Here is a 17,962-nt window from a genome sequence, read left to right as displayed (position 1 = left end):
TCGATCCTCGGGTGTCCCAGATGCAGAGCTGTTCGACCCAGGTAGACCACTGCGTCTTTCTTCAGCCCGAGTGAAGCTCGACGGCTGCATGTAAAACAAAAAAAATGGCCACTCTCAGTCAAGCCCTGTTGCACAGCGTCTCCGATCCGCCATATCGGAACGTCGTCTGGCATCCAACGATGAGCAGGTGTCAGTACCGCAATGATGCACACCAGCAAAAGCCATCTTCTACCGCCCGCAGCCAGTAGTAGATGAGAGGAGATCTTCCTTGGTTGAGGAGATACTGCGCACGGTAAGTTTAGGCTGTGTAACACCGGATGTGAGAGGTCAGACTGTCTTGTCTTCTCAACAGCTCTATCGGTGATCTGATCTGAGATATGGGGATGTAACAGAGCACCTTTGATGAAGGTAGCATGCCATCCTCAAGACCGACTACTCGTTTTGTAGCCGCCGGGAGTCGTTGCTCGTAGAAACTCATCGTTTCACAATATCTCCAATCAATCTTGAAATCCGTAACTCATCATCGGACCTGATCCTTCCAACCTGCATCTCTGGCCTGCATCTTTGAATATTGTGTGCCTGCATCCGCCCCCAAGTGCAAGGCAACACGGAGCTACACGACAGCCTTGTTGAACACGCCAGATGAGTTTTTGATTTCGACTTTGAGTCTTTCATATATTACCAGCCCCAAATCTGCCATTGGGATCAATGACGGTCACCCAAGATCGCGGTCGGCGGCCTTGGCACCTGATACAGGGATGAACACTCTTGATGCCGGCCGCAGATCAACTTGGGGCTGCCGTTTTGTGGTGGCCATAGGGAGAATGGCGTGTCTGAACATTTGGAGGTCAGCCCGGCTCTAGCACTGGGCCCTTGATAGAAGTGAACAGCTCTCTCCCGATCGTTTGACTTGTTCCAACGGGGCCTACAAGGTGGTTGAAGCCGAACGTGTCAGAGCCAGCCCCTTGCAAACGTGCTGAAGAACCAGAAACGGCAGAGGAGGGTGGCAGTGAGTGAGCTGGCCTAGCCCAACCCACACTGGTGTGCGAGCTGCTGGCACACTGGGACCCGCTAGAGCCAATGGGGCCGAAAAACAGAGCATGTGCCGCCAAGAATGATGGTATCCAGCGCTGCGCTCCACTTGCATCCCCGCTGCAGGCTCTCTCCTGAGCCGCCGTCGCTCTGCAGGAGCAGCCAGGAGCTCACCAGGAGGTGTGCCACTGGTGACTGGTCGGACGCGGCCAGTGTCATCGAGCGTCAAATCAATCGGCCGTCCACCACTGGCATTTCACCACACAGTGCACACACCTCTTTATCTCGAATCACCCATTTCCCAATCCAGAAACTGGACCATCCCTCCCAAACCTCGCCGATTTTGCCTACAGCGTCAAATCAGACTGGCTCTCCTGATTTGGCTATTCCCCATACACACTGATAGACCAAGCAATGTTTCGTTTTTCTCATCTCTAACAGATTGTGTGCATTGTGCATTTTTCGGGTTTGATCAGGCTCGTAGACTTGATACTAAAGCTTTCGAGAAAAAGGACCCCATCGCGACGTTGAGCAAAAGCGCAGCAGTAAACTCACGCCAAAGTCAAAAACCCAAGACTGGGACCAAGACCAAGCCTAGGCGGTGGGCCAACAAACCGACACAGCAGCACTGGGACCAGCACCAGCCAGGCCTCGCCTTTCTTCGCCGTAGTCCTCCCTCTTCTCCTCCACCACTGCACCACAACCTTGTCCTTGACTTTAATCCTCGACCACCTGCACATCCACTCATCAACCACCAGCCTTTCTCAACAAGCCTTCCTGTACCAACCCTGCAACCCCAGCCTTCTGCCTCTTCCCACCTCACAACCCCATCAATTGCACTGCGTGCATCACCTTTTCTACCACAACACAAGCGCGTCTCTTGACGAGACCACTATTTTTTTATTTTTCAGTTATCACCATCTTAGAGCACTCCAGTCCCTTAAACCGCCACAACCATGGCCCAGCCAGTACAGTCGATCAAAGTACGATGATCCGTCGCCCCTTATCCAACCATTATCTCCAACGCCGCCAATTCCAACCTCATCTCGAGCACCACAAGACATCCTATTCATCGATCTAAATAAGAGAGCGTGCTAACTAATCTGCTCAAATCTAGTGCGTCGTCACAGGTGACGGTGCTGTCGGCAAGGTACGACCGTGGTACCCGCGCACGCTGCGCACAACACGCACACGAAGTTGGGCTTTCGCGACTGACATTGAGCTCTGCAGACATGCCTGCTCATCTCCTACACGACAAATGCCTTCCCCGGCGAATACATCCCCACGGTGTATGTCGGACCTCTTCTCGCCGCGTCTTGTTTGCTCACTCCAAGTCCGCCAGTTGACACGCGCATTATAGGTTCGATAACTACTCGGCCAGTGTAACAGTCGATGGCAACCCCATCAGCCTCGGCCTGTGGGATACTGCTGGGCAAGAAGACTACGACCGCCTACGTCCTCTGTCATATCCTCAGACCGACGTCTTCCTTATCTGCTTTTCTCTCATCAGCCCGCCGTCCTTCGACAACGTGCTTGCCAAGGTGAGTGGCAAGAATATTGCGATCACTTTTTGTAAATCTGTTTGTCTAACATCCTGTAGTGGTATCCTGAGATCAGCCATCATGCACCTGGCACCCCCATCATCCTCGTCGGTACGAAGCTAGATAAGCGTGATGATGCCGAGGAAATCCGCAAGTTGGCCGAGAAGAAGATGGCTCCCATCACATACAAGCAGGGCTGCGAGCGCGCCGCTCAGATCAATGCTTACAAGTACGTCGAGTGCTCGGCCCTGACACAATTGGGCCTTAAGGCCGTCTTTGACAGCGCCATCCGGTAAGCCTTCTCCAGCCCAGTCCATCTGCTCAATCTTGATGCTTATCCTACCGTAGCGCTGTTCTCGACCCCCAGAAACCCTCGTCGAGGCCGGCCAAGAAAAAGCAGTGCACGCTGCTTTGAATAACATGACGCGGCACATATCCACTCGACTCGACTCCACGTCGAATCCTCCTAACCCCCGTACCACGACGATGAATGAAGATTCCGCGATACGAACAACCATTTATACCCGATTGAAGGATCTGTGTTTTTTTTTCGGCCCCGGCCTTGCGCTGCGTTGCGGGAAAAAAAAAAGAAACTTCTTGGATCTTTGGGTTCGGTATCTGGTGGCATCCTCCTCTTTCCTTTTATCTCCCTCTCTCTCTCTCTCTCTCTCTCTCTCTCTCTCCATGACGGTGGGCAAATGAAGTATATGTGTGTGCGCAGTTCTACTTAGGGAAGGGAAGGGGGGATCAATCGGGGGTTGAGAGTCGTTTCACCTGCACCAAACTATACAACTTTCGCCACCACTTGAACTACAGAGAATGAGGCGCAACGGAGCGGAGAGACAAATGGTAAATTACTAAACGGGAACCGCAAAGCATTTCCCTGCTCTTATTATTATCTTTCCTTACCCTCACCAGGCCATTGTCTGATCTGGAGAACAATACACAGAGATGTTACTTAGTCGTTGCTTTTCTTTGCGTCGTCCTTTCGAGAGATTACACTTCATAGGTCTAGGCGATGGCTGTGAGGATACGGGCACCAACGCTATGTTTCGTTTTCGGATCTCTGCATTATCGCTCTTATGAATGACGAATATCTACTCTTACATTCTTCAAGTCTTAATGTTGTCGAACTGGTGAGACCAAACATTAATGAATGGCCTCCAAAGTGGTTGGCGGTTTTTGGTGTGGGATAGGCGACCTCTATCTCAATCTCGGCCTCACCTCCCCATGGAATCGTCTTCGCCCCTTATGGACGATAGCACAGCACATACTCATTGTCGGAATGGATATGGTTTAGATGGATGAAAGGTCGAACTTATGCGATGGAGATCCTTAACATTGGATGGGAGAGGGAATAGAAGGGTGGATGGATGGATAGCTGTACTTGACACCAGGACCAAAGGTTGTTATGTCTTCGTTGGATTTGCTTCTTCATTCCCTCGTCAATTGACCTTTCCTGCATTATTTGACAACTACTGGTTCAACACTACCTACAGAAAGACAGGCAAGGCTGGCGGCGTTTAGCTGACTTGGTTTTTGGTCTTTTTTTTATTTACGTTTGTTTGTTTTTCCATTTCTTTGTTGTGTCATTCTGCACCCTCCCCTCTTTCCCCTCCCTATGTATTTTGTATCGTTGTTGATTCTGACTTTGGTGCTGCTATTGCTTTCACTTTGCCTAGGTGGTTTTGCTCCCCATTCCGCGTTTTCTTGCGTTGGAACGTTAATTCAGGAGCACAGAGTCAGCGTGCTGCTGTAGGTAAAAGGAGAGTAGTAGCGGAAGAAAAGAAGTTGTTGATAGAAGTTGTTTGATGTTGGTGTGGATATGTGTTGAGAGTGAGACAGTGCCCTTTCAGCAACACAAAACCATAACTTGAATGAACCATGCATAAGATGAGAGTGCAGTGGCCGTAAAGATGCTTATAGTCTCTATGCTTCCATTCGAGTTGGCGCACTGCCAAAACAAAGGGGTATCAGTAATACATCATGCTCCCATTCCGGACTTTCTCCCTCCATACCACAACACTCTACTTCGCCTTATACTGCACCTGCATCCGCCTGCTAGGATGAATATCCTCTTCGTCCCTCTGTTCTTGTTCTTTCTGTTGCTTCTTGTCCTCTCCCTGTTGCTTGCCGGCGTTATCTTTTTCCTTGTCTTTCTTCTTCTTCTCCTGCTCAATCTTCTTAAGCCTCTTTTCACGCTCCTGGTTTAACTTTGCATTCTTCTGCTTTATCTTCTCCTTGCGCCGCTGCGTCTTGCCGCCACCACCAGCACTGTTCACCTGGTTAGTCTTTCTTCCTGCACACACACACGGCCCACTTCACCAATGCAAGAGGGGTATACATACGTCAATTCAACATTAATCTTCCTCGCCGGCGACTTCCCATCATTGAATATGCTGTGGTGCATCTTATCCAGACACGTCTTCATGTGGTCAAACCGGCCAAACTCGACAAAGGCGATGCCGCGTGACTTGGAAGGGTCGTCACGCTGGGTTAACAGGCGCACAGAGATTGGATGCAACGCAGCGAAGTGCGCGCGCACAGAGTCGGCGGTCGCTGTGAAGGGGAGGTTGCCGACGAAGACGATGAAACGGGTTTTCTTTTTTAATTGTTGTTGTTGTTGTTGCTGCTGCTGCTGCTGCTGGTCTTTATTTTCTGGTGTGTCATCTTGTTGATTGCCGTCTTGTTGCTCTTGTTGTGCCTGCTCTGTGTTGGCAGAGTCGGACTTCTTGTTCTTCTTGTTCCTCTTTTTCTTCTTGCCGGACTTGTCATCGCCAGCGGCACTGGATTCCTTCGTGACATTGCCGTTGGTCTGGTTCACCTTGCCCTCTTGATCAACCTCCATAGACTCCGACTTCGTAACCTCCTCCTTCTTTTCCTTTTTCTTAGCCTCTGCCTTCCCGGTGCTGTCGAGCTTGCTCTTCTTTACGGCCGGGCTGGTCTCCTCATGCTCCTGGACGTCAGCGATATCCTCATCGGCGGCGCGTTGCCTCTTCTTCGATCCCTTGGCCATGATTGTTGTGGTTGATGGGCTGTAGCCGAAGTCAATTGACTGTTGAAGGAGTATATGATTCGAAATTACAATTTGGTTGAAAAAGAGAGACCGTCCTCTTCAATCCCTCTTCGAAAGTGAAGTACCAGCCTGCACCCTGCAACTTGGGAATTTTTCTGCCGCTCCCTCTCCAGCAAAAAAAGGCGGACAGCCGACCTTTTCCCAGTGGGGCTGTCCAGGGTCCAGTCCCGTTTCAGCTGGAAAAAGTGGAGCTCTTTAACAGGCTGCGGCCCGTTCAGCGGCCACCTCACTCACCTACCATAAACCGTTGCCGGCCGGAGCTCACTGTTTGATGGGCTGTGTGATGGATGGTTGGATGGGACCCTATGCACGGCAGTCCGATGGTGTGAGTGGTGGAGTTTTCCCTGTGCTGCGAAACCCTTGTCGATGTCGATCTCTTGCTCTCCCGGGTTGGAGAGTGACGTCAAGAGGGAAGGTATTTCAAGATGAACTCAGGGAGTGGATTTAAAATTCTTCATAAAAGAAAGATGTATTTCAGATTCAGAGTTTACTCGATCGAATGACATTCATTTGGGAACTGACACGGTGGAAGCTGAAGGAGACTGAGAGTACACTCTCTATTTCATGGCTTTCGGGCGACGGTTAATTCCCCTCATCACTTGGACTTCCACAGAGCTCAGTATACAAACCAGTGTTTCTATAAAGTGACTGGAGATAAGTAACCTAAAGGGAATTTGTTAAGAAGTTACACACACTGTAAAGAGAAGTATAGCAACAGGAGGAAATTTAGAGAGTGCATGGAATGGACATCTCAAAGCGTCCCAGTCTAAGCTAACAGTCAATCAGCCCCCCATTCAACGTCATACATTTGCCGCAAAATCCCTATCCAACAAAGCCACCATGCACGTTCATACTCCAATCTCGCATCCGTCACTCTCAAACCTAAGCCTTCTCCTCGTTGTGCACCTCATACGCCGGAGCCGGAGCAACAGCATCCTCATACGCAGGCGGCAGGTCCTGGTTCTCCATCAGACCAGCCCTCTCCTCATCAACAACTACAGCCTCCTTCGCAGAAGGCTTGGGACCGATCATGCTTTCATTATCATTCTCGCGCGGGCGGCTGGACAGGAACTTGCGATAGGTCGAGACGAGAAGGGTGCCGATGGCCATGCCGATACTTAAAATTGTCAGTAAACTAATTTTATGGGACAAAGAAATGCTTTACAGGGAAACTTACATGCTAACGCTCACACCAGCAACAATGCCAATCAGGACAGGGACAAGGATGTTGACGGCAACATCGTGAACCATCTGAGCCCATGATTCTTCCGTATGCCAGGTATCATCGTGCTTCAGCTCATCAGCGAAGGGGCTCTCCGGGGGAGGGGGCGGCGGGGGATGATGGTGGTGAGGATGGTGAGGCAGGAAGCCACCAGGCGATTGGGGGGGCATGTGGTGTGGGCCAGGGCCGCCAGGCATATGGTGAGGGCCAGGCATGTGGTGCGGCATATCGTTGGGCCTGCCATGGCAGCCGCCCTTGAAGATCTTAAGCTGCTTGAGCTTCTTGAGTTGCTCCTTGGTGTAGGCGAGAAGCTCACAGAAGATGTCAGTGCATTCCTCGGCGGTGTCGTCGTTGCCGGACTCCTCCTGCTGCTGGTCAACCGACTCGGTGATCTCGACGACGATAATTTCAAACTCGCCGTCGGCAGGCTTAGTGGGAGTCGCGGGTTCTGACCCTTCCTCGTCACCCTCGTTGTTCGAAGTTATGGCAAGCTGAAGACCTTCCTCGGTGATTGGGGAATCATAGGGCGTCCCGGCTGTAACTGCCTTAATGTCCGCGATAACCAGCCGGCCTTCCTCGTTCTGGAGCATGCTAATGCTGACCTCATCCGGGATGCCGTCCACGGGAATGTGATCGACACTGTGGATGAAGAAGCGCAGATTGAGGAGCTTGATGTTCTTGCTGCGCTCCTCCATCTCCCTCTCATAGTATTTTATGCCCCAACCGATAGACGGAGTGTGAAGAGGCTCGGGAAGGGGACTAGCCGGATTGCATAGATTCGGCACAGAGCAGTCCAGTTCATACCAGGCGTAAAACTCGTGGTAGTGCTTCTGTTCGTCGATGGGCCAAATCTGACGCTGGTCCACCCACAAGCTGTCTGGCTCGTTATCGTGGTTAATGATCTTAAACATGAATGTAAAGAGACCATATTTGGGCTCTGTAGGATCCTTGCTGTGACGTTTGCCGGGGCAGCCGTGGCACGTGACAGCGATTTGATAGCTGTCGGGAACAGAGGAAGCGAACAAATCGAAGTCATTTACACTCGAATCGCTGAGAGCCCTGGCGATAGTATCAACAGCATCAGTGGGAGCGTCACTGAGCGCAAGGTCAATGTCCTTATTAGGGAGGTCTGGCGGTATCAGAAAGGCAACAGAGGTCGGTACGGCCAGCAGGCCAGCCGCAGCCGGTAGTAAGTTCAGTTTCATGATGCTGCACAGCCTTTAGGACGAAGAGTGTAGGGCGTTCGTAGTGGTAATGAGCGTCGTCAAAAAGGAGAAGTGTCACGGCGTGTATAAGTATCGGAGGTATGATTAAAGCTGGTAGGTATCGATATCAAGAAGAGACCGAGAGGAACAAATGAAGCAAAGGAAACGAGAAGGCGACAATAGGTTGGAAACAAAGGCGAAGCACAGCAGTAGCCTTGTTGAAGAGAGAGAACAAGGGCACGGGCACGTGTGGACCATGGCGTGTTATGTTTGAGAGCGCCAAGAGACCCGGGAACCCGGGCTGTCTAAGGAACGTTCTCTTGCAGGCACCACTTGAACTCCTGAGGCAGTGATTCCGGACACTTTGGGAGCACTCACAGCGCAGGCTTGTTTCCCGAGCCCCATCTTGTGGCGTCATCTCCCGCTCCAACAAGGCAATGACCCGCCCCACTTTCTCCGGCTCTGGTTAGGATGAAGCGCCAAGACTACCCAAATTCCAATCGACAGCAGCCTGAGGCAGCATGAACGAAAGGGCTCCACCACCAAACTCGCTCTCCACGATCGGATTGCACCTTGGGAATCACAACGTCTCAGACAAATCGATCCCATGGCTCATCTTCATGCTAGCGTAGCCACCCACATGAGACGGAATCATACATTTATTCAAGCTAACTATCTGACTTGACACCCTCATTGAACTTGATGTCCTGAAGTCAATATCATCGGCTTCTTGAGTCCATCAACAAGTTGGTCGACATCTTCAGCTTGATTGGTCTCCACTCACACACTTGTTCATCTACGTACTTTTTCTGAACGCCACTTTCCTCAACTGCCATCTCAAGGGTATCTATATTCCAGCTCAATCCACTTCATTCAATCCCATCGTTCCTAGACCGGCACTAACCCAACAATGCTAGTAATTACCCTAGGCAAAACATAGGTAACTGTCTCTCGTATCCCGAAGCAAACTGCCAAAGAAAAGCTAGTCTAGCTTGCTGTGTAGTCAGTGTAATGTACAAGTACAGAGTAAACAATAGTATAGTGATCGATCCAGTGATCTAGCCCTCACCGGCCGAACCGAAATCCCTCGCCACATTGGTGCGAAATATTCTAACGTACAGACCAAAATTAGAAAAGAAAAATACCAACCCTTTCCATCTCATCACCCTCTCCATATACCCCAGTAAACTCCATAAAAGTCAAAAAAAAAACACTTTGACTCTCCAAGCCAACAAACCCAACGTACACCCGACCAACCCAATTTCGATAACCTTTTACCCCATTCCACTCCCAACCCTCCTCCCATCCCCCAAATCAATCACGAACCCCACCAAATCCACCGTCCTGCCTTCCCCAATCGTCACATTTCTCGCCTGCTCTAGGCTAACCCCAGACGCGGGCGACGACGATGACCTCCCATCGCTATTCTCAGTACCACTCCCACCTAGCCGACTGCCCTCGGCCGCGGTAAAAAATCGCTGCAGGCTCTGCTGCGCTGTCTCTGCTGCGTCGATTGTGACTTCTTGCAGGACGTAGAGCACGGCCACGCGCGCGAAGTCGAGGCGGTCTTCCGTTACGGTGAAGACATTCCCTCCGGGAACAGAGGTTGGCATAGGGTCGCCGCTGGAGAGGCTGGATGTTGTGGTTGTCATGATCGTCCTAGTTGCTGTCGGAGTTGGTGAGAACGACGTCGAGGTGGTTGTGGGGCGGATGATTGTCAGCGAGAGCGTTGTGCCAAGGTTGCCTGTGACTGTTGTGCGGATGGTTGTGGCGGTCACGCCGGGAGTCAGAGTGAACGTGGTGAAGGGGAAGGCAATGACGGTGATGGTGGTAAAGAGAACGCCGTCGATGACTGCGGCGTTTACTCCATCTGGGACGACGGCCTGAATAGACGAGCTAGCCTGGCGAGTCGAGTGGCCGTTAAAAGTCACGAGCGCATTCTCAGCTGAACAGCTCAGCCCGCCAGCATCAAGTTTCATGAGGATAGTATCGGCCGATAGGGGCACAGAAAAGTTGGCCTGCGCTTGTTCGATCAGGCGTGGGATGGCATCGCCGACCGTGACGTTACGAACCGTGGCGTCTGTCCCTTGAAGAGGAAATGTCACGCAGCCCACCGGATCGAATACGCTGCAGTCGGCACCTGTCCAGCCATTAACGCAGAGACAAGAGCAGACTCCATTGTTGAGCACATTCGTGCCACCATTGCGACACATGAGCTGCTGCTGACATTCTTGTATCGCTGCCTGCGCCCCATCAGCCGCCGGCTTCTTGAGTACGAAGAACTGAATGGGAAGGGCGATCGCCGCGACCACCAGGATGATGATGACAATTATGACGAGGATGAATGCCCAGATGGGCAACCCACAATACCTGCGCCGACGTCTTCTCTCCCCTCCTCGTTCTGAGCTGTTGTTCGAAACAGCTTCATGAGAGGTGGTAACGGTGCGATTGATACCAAAAGGTGAGGGCCATGATAGACCCTTCACACTCTCGCGAAGACTGCGGCGATCGCGCGTCGTTGTTGCTGCTGGGTTAGCCGGAGGGGGGAAAGCAGCCAGCATGTCTGAGATTCCCGACTGGTGTTTCTCGACATTACTCCTGCTGTTGTTCTCGTTGGTCCACGGAGGCATGTCGTCCAAATCGCCAAACCGACTGGCCGGTCGTCTGCCTTTCTCAAGGCTCGCAGCCAGTCTAGTCGCACGCCGGATGAGCTCCGGTAAGCTCGTCAGGCTTCCCCGAGCCTCCGCGTTCCGAACGGCCTCCATATCCAACCTTGGCGGCCTTCGTATTGCTGATAACCGGCTGTAACCCCGACCACCGGCGGGCTCAGTAAAGTTCGAGGTCGGTAGAGAACTGTTGCTCGACTGATCTTGCCCGTTCGCCGAGGAATTGGCATTCGACGTGGTATCCGTACTCACCGCCGAACCCGTGGGCACCCTAGCAAGTGATTGTTGCAACCCCGAGTCACTCGAACCCTCAATGTAACCTGTCCCATCTTTCAAAGGTCCGGTCTGACCCGGCGGTGGGACCGGCAATTCATTGCCATTCACTCCTGCAGGATTGCCAGAAGCTCCTCCGGTCACCAATGTCGGCTTTGCTTTTCTTCCTACACTCGCACTTCTCACGAGTCCCCTCTCATCATCATCGGATTCCTCTGCAATCGCCTCGGCGTAAGCTGGGTCAGGATAATCGGGACTTGGTCCAGGTGACGGTGTCCCCCAGTTATCTGGCATCGCAGCGCTTGATGCGAATGATGTGCGAGATCGAGAACGAGGGCTTTCTTCGGGAATTGGTGAAACGTACGAGGTTGTTGAGTAGAAGGATGATGCACCGCGCCGGGATGATGGGGGAGGTCCGAGGTTAACGCTTCTCCTTGGTGGCCCCGTGGTTATTTGAACGGGAAGAGGAAAGTCGGAAAGAGAAGCAACGGATGAAATGGTGGATGGCGGTCGTGAAAATGATGATGGGGTTTCGGGAGTCCCGCGATAATCTGGGCTTGCGCGATCCCTTAGGGAACTGGGAGGATACTGAAAAACTGGAGTCGGTTCCTGCACCTTGGAGCTGTCTTGGATCAAAGGAACTCTACTTGGGCGCTGAGGTCTCTCTGGAGCTCGCGATTCTGCGGTCGGCGGCCGGTAAGGCTCGTCGACTACCGGGGCAGCGGGGATGGATTCTTGGAGCGGCCATTGCGGTACTGGCATCGGTCTCGAGATGGCGATTCCAATCGGTTGTTCATTTGCTGGACGAGGGTATGTAACCTGTGACCGAGGGCCCCGTGAAGCTGACCCAGCAGTAGGCGTTATTGCTGGTTGGCGGGGGACTGAAGGTCTTGCCATCGGTGGTGGTTCGTTGTCCATCCTTCCGAGCGCTGACCGCGTGGGAGGGTAAGGTTGACTTGGCAGGCCGGCGGCGGCACGTTCCCTTGCCCTCCTGACGGATCCTTCTGCCAGCGAGTCCATATCTCTTCCATTTTGAGAGTTCATTTATCTCAGGTCCCAGTCTGCACCACAACACATGCGGTATCACCTCTTAACTTCTTTCTATCGCCGAGTTCTGAGATGATATCTCTTCCAGACAACAAACTGGATAACCCATAGGCGGATCCCCGAGGTCTCCAGTGACAAGAGACAACTTGAAGATAAGATCGTCCAGTCAGCGGGTGGGAGATGTCGAAGTGAAGTAAGCCTCAAGATCAAAACCGTTTACGCGACCCTGATCGGAAGTGCGCGCAAACGACGGATATCCAACACCAAAGCAAAGCCGTGAAACCGTGGGTGTATGTATCCGGACAAACGAACGACAGCAATCTATGCGAAGGCGAATAGAAAACAGAAGAGAAGATAGGACCGCCGGCGTGTAACGCAGTACACCGGCCGTGGTGATCGAGCTATAAGTGAGGTAGAGGATGAAATGTATGTGGCCAAAAGCAGCTACCTTCGACCGCGCGAAGGTGAAAGAGATGAGATGATACGAGACAGAACTGAGCCGCAGGAAAGAAGAGGTTAGCCAGGTGGTTGTGAGAAGGGGGGCTTGAACCTGAGGTGAGCGTGAGTGAGTACCCAAGAGCCCACATTTGCCAATTTGGCCGGGGAGATGGCCCGGCCGGACTGGACCATGGCGCGGGATATGTGTAGGGGTGGCTTCACCCGCGTCCCGGAAGCTGAGAGGAAAGAAGGCTAAACATTGAAAACGAACGGGCTGCCGAAGGACGAGACATTACTTACACTTAACGTTTCAATGTCTTCTCCAACACTGTGGATATTGGTAGCATATTTGTTGATAACCTAGGCTCTTTGTTGTGAAAGACCTCTTGGTTAACAGATCCTTAGCCTATCCAGAGGAAGATGACCAGATCAGCGCAATGCGCCTTAGGGTGAGGTGATCTGGGTAGCGGGCGTCGATGATGAAGGCAACTAGGCCCACCCACAAAGGTTCTCTCGAAGGGAGAGGGGGGGGGGGGAGACTGCGGTCGGACAGTTGCAGTGCACAGTCGAGGGGAAGGGGGTGTTGACAGGGGGGTCGGGGATCAGGTCTAAGAAATCGGGGTATGGGTGAACGGCTGTCGTTTCAGAATTGCGGGACAAGTGGCATGTTGGGAAAAGTCCACAGCACCAAGAAATTGAAAGAATGCGTGGATACAGGGGCTGAAGATCAAGGGAACATCAATCACTTCTGCGCGTTCTCACAGTAGTGCGTGGCCGTCCGTCTGTGGGTGATCCGTAATGTAGGTTTGGGCTGACGATGATGTCGATGGTAGTGATGATGATTATCTGTTTGCAACATGCGTTCGACGAAGGGCGAACAGTTGTACAAACGAGAAATTGCAACGGCCCAGTACAGCGGTTCCGTATGAGAGAGAACAAAATGGAATGAAAGGCTCAGGTGTTGACATACGATGTCGTCAACACCGCACGCCGCAGAAACGAGGGGCCAAAAACTCAGCCTTGACCCTCTCCATGCACAGATCAAAACAGTCGATGAGAGACCGAGCAAACGATGGCACTGATAGCAACAGAACTGAATTGATGAGATGGAGAGCTAGCCAGCGGAACTCTCAGTCATCCAAGTTACCGGTAAGTTGAGCAGGATTCGATCCTCAAGGGATGCAGAGCAACGTGACGATGGAGTTGTGAATGTGACTTGCAGTCTGCAGACTTCAGACGAGTAACAGCGTACATTCTCAGGGTCCAGGTTCCCACGCTAGGCTGGGCCACACCCAGTGAGACCTAACGGGAGATCAACAGCACACCCAAGTCTGGGGATAGGCGGCTCCGAAAGATGTGCTAGGCACCATTGTTGTAAAGCTGGAAATAAACGGATATATCTAGCCGTTTCTATCAATCCTGCTTTAGACCACTTAACGCTGAACTGCGAGGGAATTCGAAGACTTTAATGATGCTGCGCCACACAGCCACAGCAACAACGTGCTCGGCAAGGAGCGCATCGGGACGCACGAGACCGAGCGCGCTCGAACCATCTCGTCCTTACGTCTCCTCGCAGCAGCTTGCGGGGTGGGACCCGGGCATCGGCAGCAAACTCTTCAACTGGCGCAACACAAACGTTGCGTTGGATGCGAAGGGGTTGTATCGATAATCCGTAGACGCCCGTTGATGGACTGTCGACGAACAAAGAGGGGACAACAGCGACCGACGACAACGCTCTCGTTGAGAGCAACGACGACGCGACCTCTCGGTCCGTGCACTGCATCGCAGCCACGCGTTGTCGCCGATGTCGAAGTGACCCCTCATCTCTCCCCACTGGCGCTGTCGTTCGTTCGTGGCAGTTTCCCGGCGTACATGGCGCCGTCAGAGAGAAGCCCCATCTGGTCGTTGAAGATCGGCTGATCCAAAACAGAAGACATGGTTGGGAGATCCCAGTTCCAGCGCAACGGGACTTTGATGAAAAAAGAGGGCCACTTTTTGCGGGAGATAAAGGAGCATCGCTAATGTGATCACGCTAGTGAAGCGTTTTCGATTGCTCCCCTTGTGGCTCCACCCAAGGTTCCATCAGGGTCTCTGCCCCAGAACCCACTGAGGAGGCAAGAACCGGCCCAGTTAGATTAGTGGATCTGGGCCATGCGGCCCATCGGGAGACCAGGCCTGGCCCAGCAGATGTGCCCCACATTGGATCTGATATCGGCGGGGGGTTTGTCCATCCGCGATCGCATCACGGCTATTGTCGTCCTCACGGTAAATACTGCATGATCACATATAACTTTGAGATACAAGAACCAAGATGATACCCATTTTTCGAGAACTCGGTTCGAACTTAGTCATCCTTCTATTCATAAAAATTAATACGTTATTTCGTGGATCACGACGACTCTCTCATTGTATCTCGCAATTCCTCAGCCCAATCTTTTCCTGCTTAATTGCTCAACATCATTGGCGTTTTAGACATATGCTTGTAGGAATCACATGCACGTCTCTACCTGAGCCAGGTATTTCTATCCAGGCTCACGTTGATATTACGGAAACACACATCAGCTTTCAACGCATAACCAGTCAACAATTCAGCGTTCACAGTATCACTTCTGATCCTCCTCCAGTTGTCCACGTTATAGGGCTGGTGAATTCAATTTCGCTAGTTTTGGCTTCATCTCCAGGTATATTTAAATTTGCGCATATACCGTCTAAGATATGCGACTTTCTTACAGTCGACAACAAATCCGTCAGTGCAACTTTGATTATTTTGTTTGGTGTTTTCGACAAGGGGTTTGGATACCTGCTAACCATGCACAAAACCCGACCGGTTAATCACATGTCGACGCTGATAAATATATCATCCCAAGTACGGGAGTACATTCTATGATCAAACGAATATGCCGTCGGTTGTCAGGGGTGTAAATTTGTTTCAAACCGGAAACAACAAAAATGGACAGAACCCCTGTGAGCCCGTATGTGTCTGGAATTTTCACCCGAATTTCATGATTAGCACAAGAACACCAGCCCTTCAAACTGGAAACGGAGTTTCATTGCAGACTCATTGCCAAGACACTGTTGAACCTCAACGCCCAGAATGAACCCTATGGCCCAATGACTATTGTATTTTCCTTATCCCTAGCCCGAAGTAAAGCATGGCAGGCATATAATCTGTCCAATATATATCATCATATCTAGTTCATAAACTCATGTCCATGAAGCCTTCTCCAACTATTCTTCCTCATTTCCAGCAAGATGAACAGCGAAAAAGAAACAGAATAGTCTTACGTGCTCGCACTTTCCAACCCGTCCATGATCATCTCAGTCAAAGGATAGGGCACTTCTCCCTTCTCCTCTTACGGCGGCGCCTCTTGCCGCCCCAGTCTTCCACACCAGGAATGCCGCCGATGTCGTGCATGTCCTCCTGAGTGTCATCCTTGCGTAGCATTTGCCGGCAGAGGTCAATAAACGCCTCATCAACGTTCGCTGTAGAGGGATGTTAGATACGCCTTGTCAGCTCACAAGGAATATCAACTATTCAACTTACTCCTCGTCCTGGCACTCGTCTCATAATACGGCGCGCCCCACCGTTGAGAGAGAGCAAATGCCTTAGCACGGTCGACAACCCGTTGGTCCTCCAGGTCGGCCTTGTTACCGACAATCACCATCGGGATGTCCTCGGAATCCTTGACGCGAATGATATCGTCGCGGAGCTGTTCGAGCTCCTCAAAAGACGCCTTGGACGAGATGCTGAACACTAGAAGAAAGCCATGGCCTGTCTTCATGTAGAGATCTCGCATAGCAACTGGGACTTGTGTTAGCTTGTCAACTGGTAATGGCATGGTAAGTGGGTTAATAATATACCGAATTGCTCCGTGCCAGCTGTGTCGAGACTATCCGAGGAGTGTCATGTCAGCATAATACCCAACTGTTTATTTGTCAGTGAAGACTTACATCTCCAAGACGACTTGGCGGCCCTACGAGAGGAGTTAGCCTTGGTCATCACTCAAGAATTGTGAGCTCAACTTACATCGACAGACTTCTGTGTCCTGTAGGAATCTTCTATCGTAGGGTCATAGCTCTCAATCCATTCATTATGGACAAACTGAGCTGTTGGCGAACATAGGTCAGCAGCATGTTAAAAGCCTTCAAGAATACCCAAGAGGTTTTGAGTGATGGTGTGGGGCCTAAGAATAAGCGTACCAGTAAGACAGCTTTTCCCGACGCCACCTTTTTCGTCGGCAAGCAACAAGACATCAGTACGAGCGCTGCATGTGACAAGGCACCAGCTTGGCGAGGAAAAGGTTTTTCTAGTGATGAAACCGGGGAGGGAGCAGACACACCGGCACCGAGAACAACGACATGAAATTCTCGGCTGAAAAGTGTCTATTGTCAGCATTTAGTTCCCGCTATAGCAAGTGACTGTAAAGATAGGAAAGGGAAGCCAAGCTTTAGGTAAGATAAGACGTGAAGCTCAAAGGTGGACTAACGAGCGAAACGAGAAGAAACGCACAAAATAGGGGCTGTGGACCGATTTCGGTAGAGCCCAAACTCAAGGGAGGGCAGAAAGGACCAGAGAAGATTTTCAGACAGTAAAAAGGGGGAAGCTCGCTCACCAAGGCTGATAATTGTATTTTGACGGCATTGTCACTCAAAAAAAAAAGAGAAAAATCTGAAGTTGAAATAATGATCGATCCACCAAGCGTATATCGATCGCTGCTGCTGCCCAACGTTCTCTGTTCTTCCGCCACTCTCTCACCAGGTTCTGGGGGGTAGACTTTGCAGCTCTTTCCTCCTCACTCCTCACGGGACGCCGAAGGGGCGGATGCGACGATCTACGGACCAAGGATTTCTACATGCAGAAACCGATGGACAGGGACCGAACGTCTTTCTGAAAGAAGGGTGTGTATTTCAAAGGGAGGGGAGAAAAGAAAGAGATAGAGAATGGGATTGGGAGAAGCTCTCTCTTCTCCTTGGGCCAGGAAGGTATGGAGGAAATTAGGTAAGTATGCCCTGGCAAACTTTATTCGGCACAGGCGACGCCAGCCTGGACCTTCTTGGGCCTCTTGGGTTTTGCTTGGGGGACCGACCGACAAAACCGGGGGCTGACAGAGAGAAAGCCGGGGGCGGTGGATGCAGTGGGCGCAGTGGGTGTGGTGGGTGCTGTGGATGCTGGATTGCAGTGAGTGGATAGCGGATGGCAGGGCAGGGGTTGGTCCTGGACTGTGGACAAGCGCGGAGGGGCAGGGCCACAGCGGCAGTTTTTGACGGGCCGCGAGAGTCGACAAGCGAGCGGTTAAACCTGGCCGACGAGCTGGTACTACATGTTACCGAAAGGGTTCGACGGCGTGCGCATGTGCCCTCGCGGTCAGTCTGCGGTATGTGAGGTATGCTTGTTGTGTGTATGTGCTGATGTGAAGGCCGAGCGTTTGTCTACAAAACCAACAAAAGGAACCATCCGTCCT

At 51.7% G+C, this 17,962-nt stretch overlaps 5 protein-coding genes across 5 annotated transcripts; 1 reads left to right on the top strand and 4 right to left on the bottom strand.

Moving 5' to 3' along the window:
* Positions 1 to 1,988: 1,988 nt before the first annotated feature.
* On the top strand, positions 1,989 to 2,988 carry CTHT_0013050 (GTPase rac-like protein; the record flags this gene model as incomplete). The annotated part of the gene is made up of 6 exons (XM_006691758.1): positions 1,989 to 2,015; positions 2,150 to 2,182; positions 2,263 to 2,321; positions 2,393 to 2,573; positions 2,633 to 2,865; positions 2,922 to 2,988. The coding sequence occupies 6 exons, from the start codon at positions 1,989 to 1,991 to the stop codon at positions 2,986 to 2,988; spliced, it is 600 nt and encodes a 199-aa protein (XP_006691821.1).
* A 1,612-nt stretch (positions 2,989 to 4,600) lies between these two features.
* CTHT_0013040 (uncharacterized protein) lies at positions 4,601 to 5,589 on the bottom strand (the record flags this gene model as incomplete). The annotated part of the gene is made up of 2 exons (XM_006691757.1): positions 4,601 to 4,847; positions 4,922 to 5,589. 2 exons carry the CDS (start codon positions 5,587 to 5,589, stop codon positions 4,601 to 4,603), a joined length of 915 nt encoding a protein of 304 aa, XP_006691820.1.
* A 942-nt stretch (positions 5,590 to 6,531) lies between these two features.
* Positions 6,532 to 8,076, bottom strand: CTHT_0013030 (uncharacterized protein; the record flags this gene model as incomplete). The annotated part of the gene is made up of 2 exons (XM_006691756.1): positions 6,532 to 6,766; positions 6,827 to 8,076. The coding sequence occupies 2 exons, from the start codon at positions 8,074 to 8,076 to the stop codon at positions 6,532 to 6,534; spliced, it is 1,485 nt and encodes a 494-aa protein (XP_006691819.1).
* A 1,274-nt stretch (positions 8,077 to 9,350) lies between these two features.
* On the bottom strand, positions 9,351 to 12,059 carry CTHT_0013020 (uncharacterized protein; the record flags this gene model as incomplete). Its single annotated transcript, XM_006691755.1, has 1 exon — positions 9,351 to 12,059. The coding sequence occupies one exon, from the start codon at positions 12,057 to 12,059 to the stop codon at positions 9,351 to 9,353; it is 2,709 nt and encodes a 902-aa protein (XP_006691818.1).
* A 3,763-nt stretch (positions 12,060 to 15,822) lies between these two features.
* CTHT_0013010 (putative GTP-binding protein) lies at positions 15,823 to 17,142 on the bottom strand (the record flags this gene model as incomplete). Its single annotated transcript, XM_006691754.1, has 7 exons — positions 15,823 to 15,983; positions 16,045 to 16,302; positions 16,362 to 16,390; positions 16,452 to 16,474; positions 16,528 to 16,607; positions 16,841 to 16,872; positions 17,114 to 17,142. The coding sequence occupies 7 exons, from the start codon at positions 17,140 to 17,142 to the stop codon at positions 15,823 to 15,825; spliced, it is 612 nt and encodes a 203-aa protein (XP_006691817.1).
* Between the last annotated feature and the right edge of the window lie 820 nt (positions 17,143 to 17,962).

Source organism: Thermochaetoides thermophila, assembly GCF_000221225.1.
Source record: "Thermochaetoides thermophila DSM 1495 unplaced genomic scaffold scf7180000011814, whole genome shotgun sequence".
NCBI lineage: Eukaryota > Fungi > Ascomycota > Sordariomycetes > Sordariales > Chaetomiaceae > Thermochaetoides > Thermochaetoides thermophila.
The sequence above is the reverse complement of the archived record's forward strand: the minus strand, read 5'-3'. Positions and strand labels throughout refer to the sequence as shown.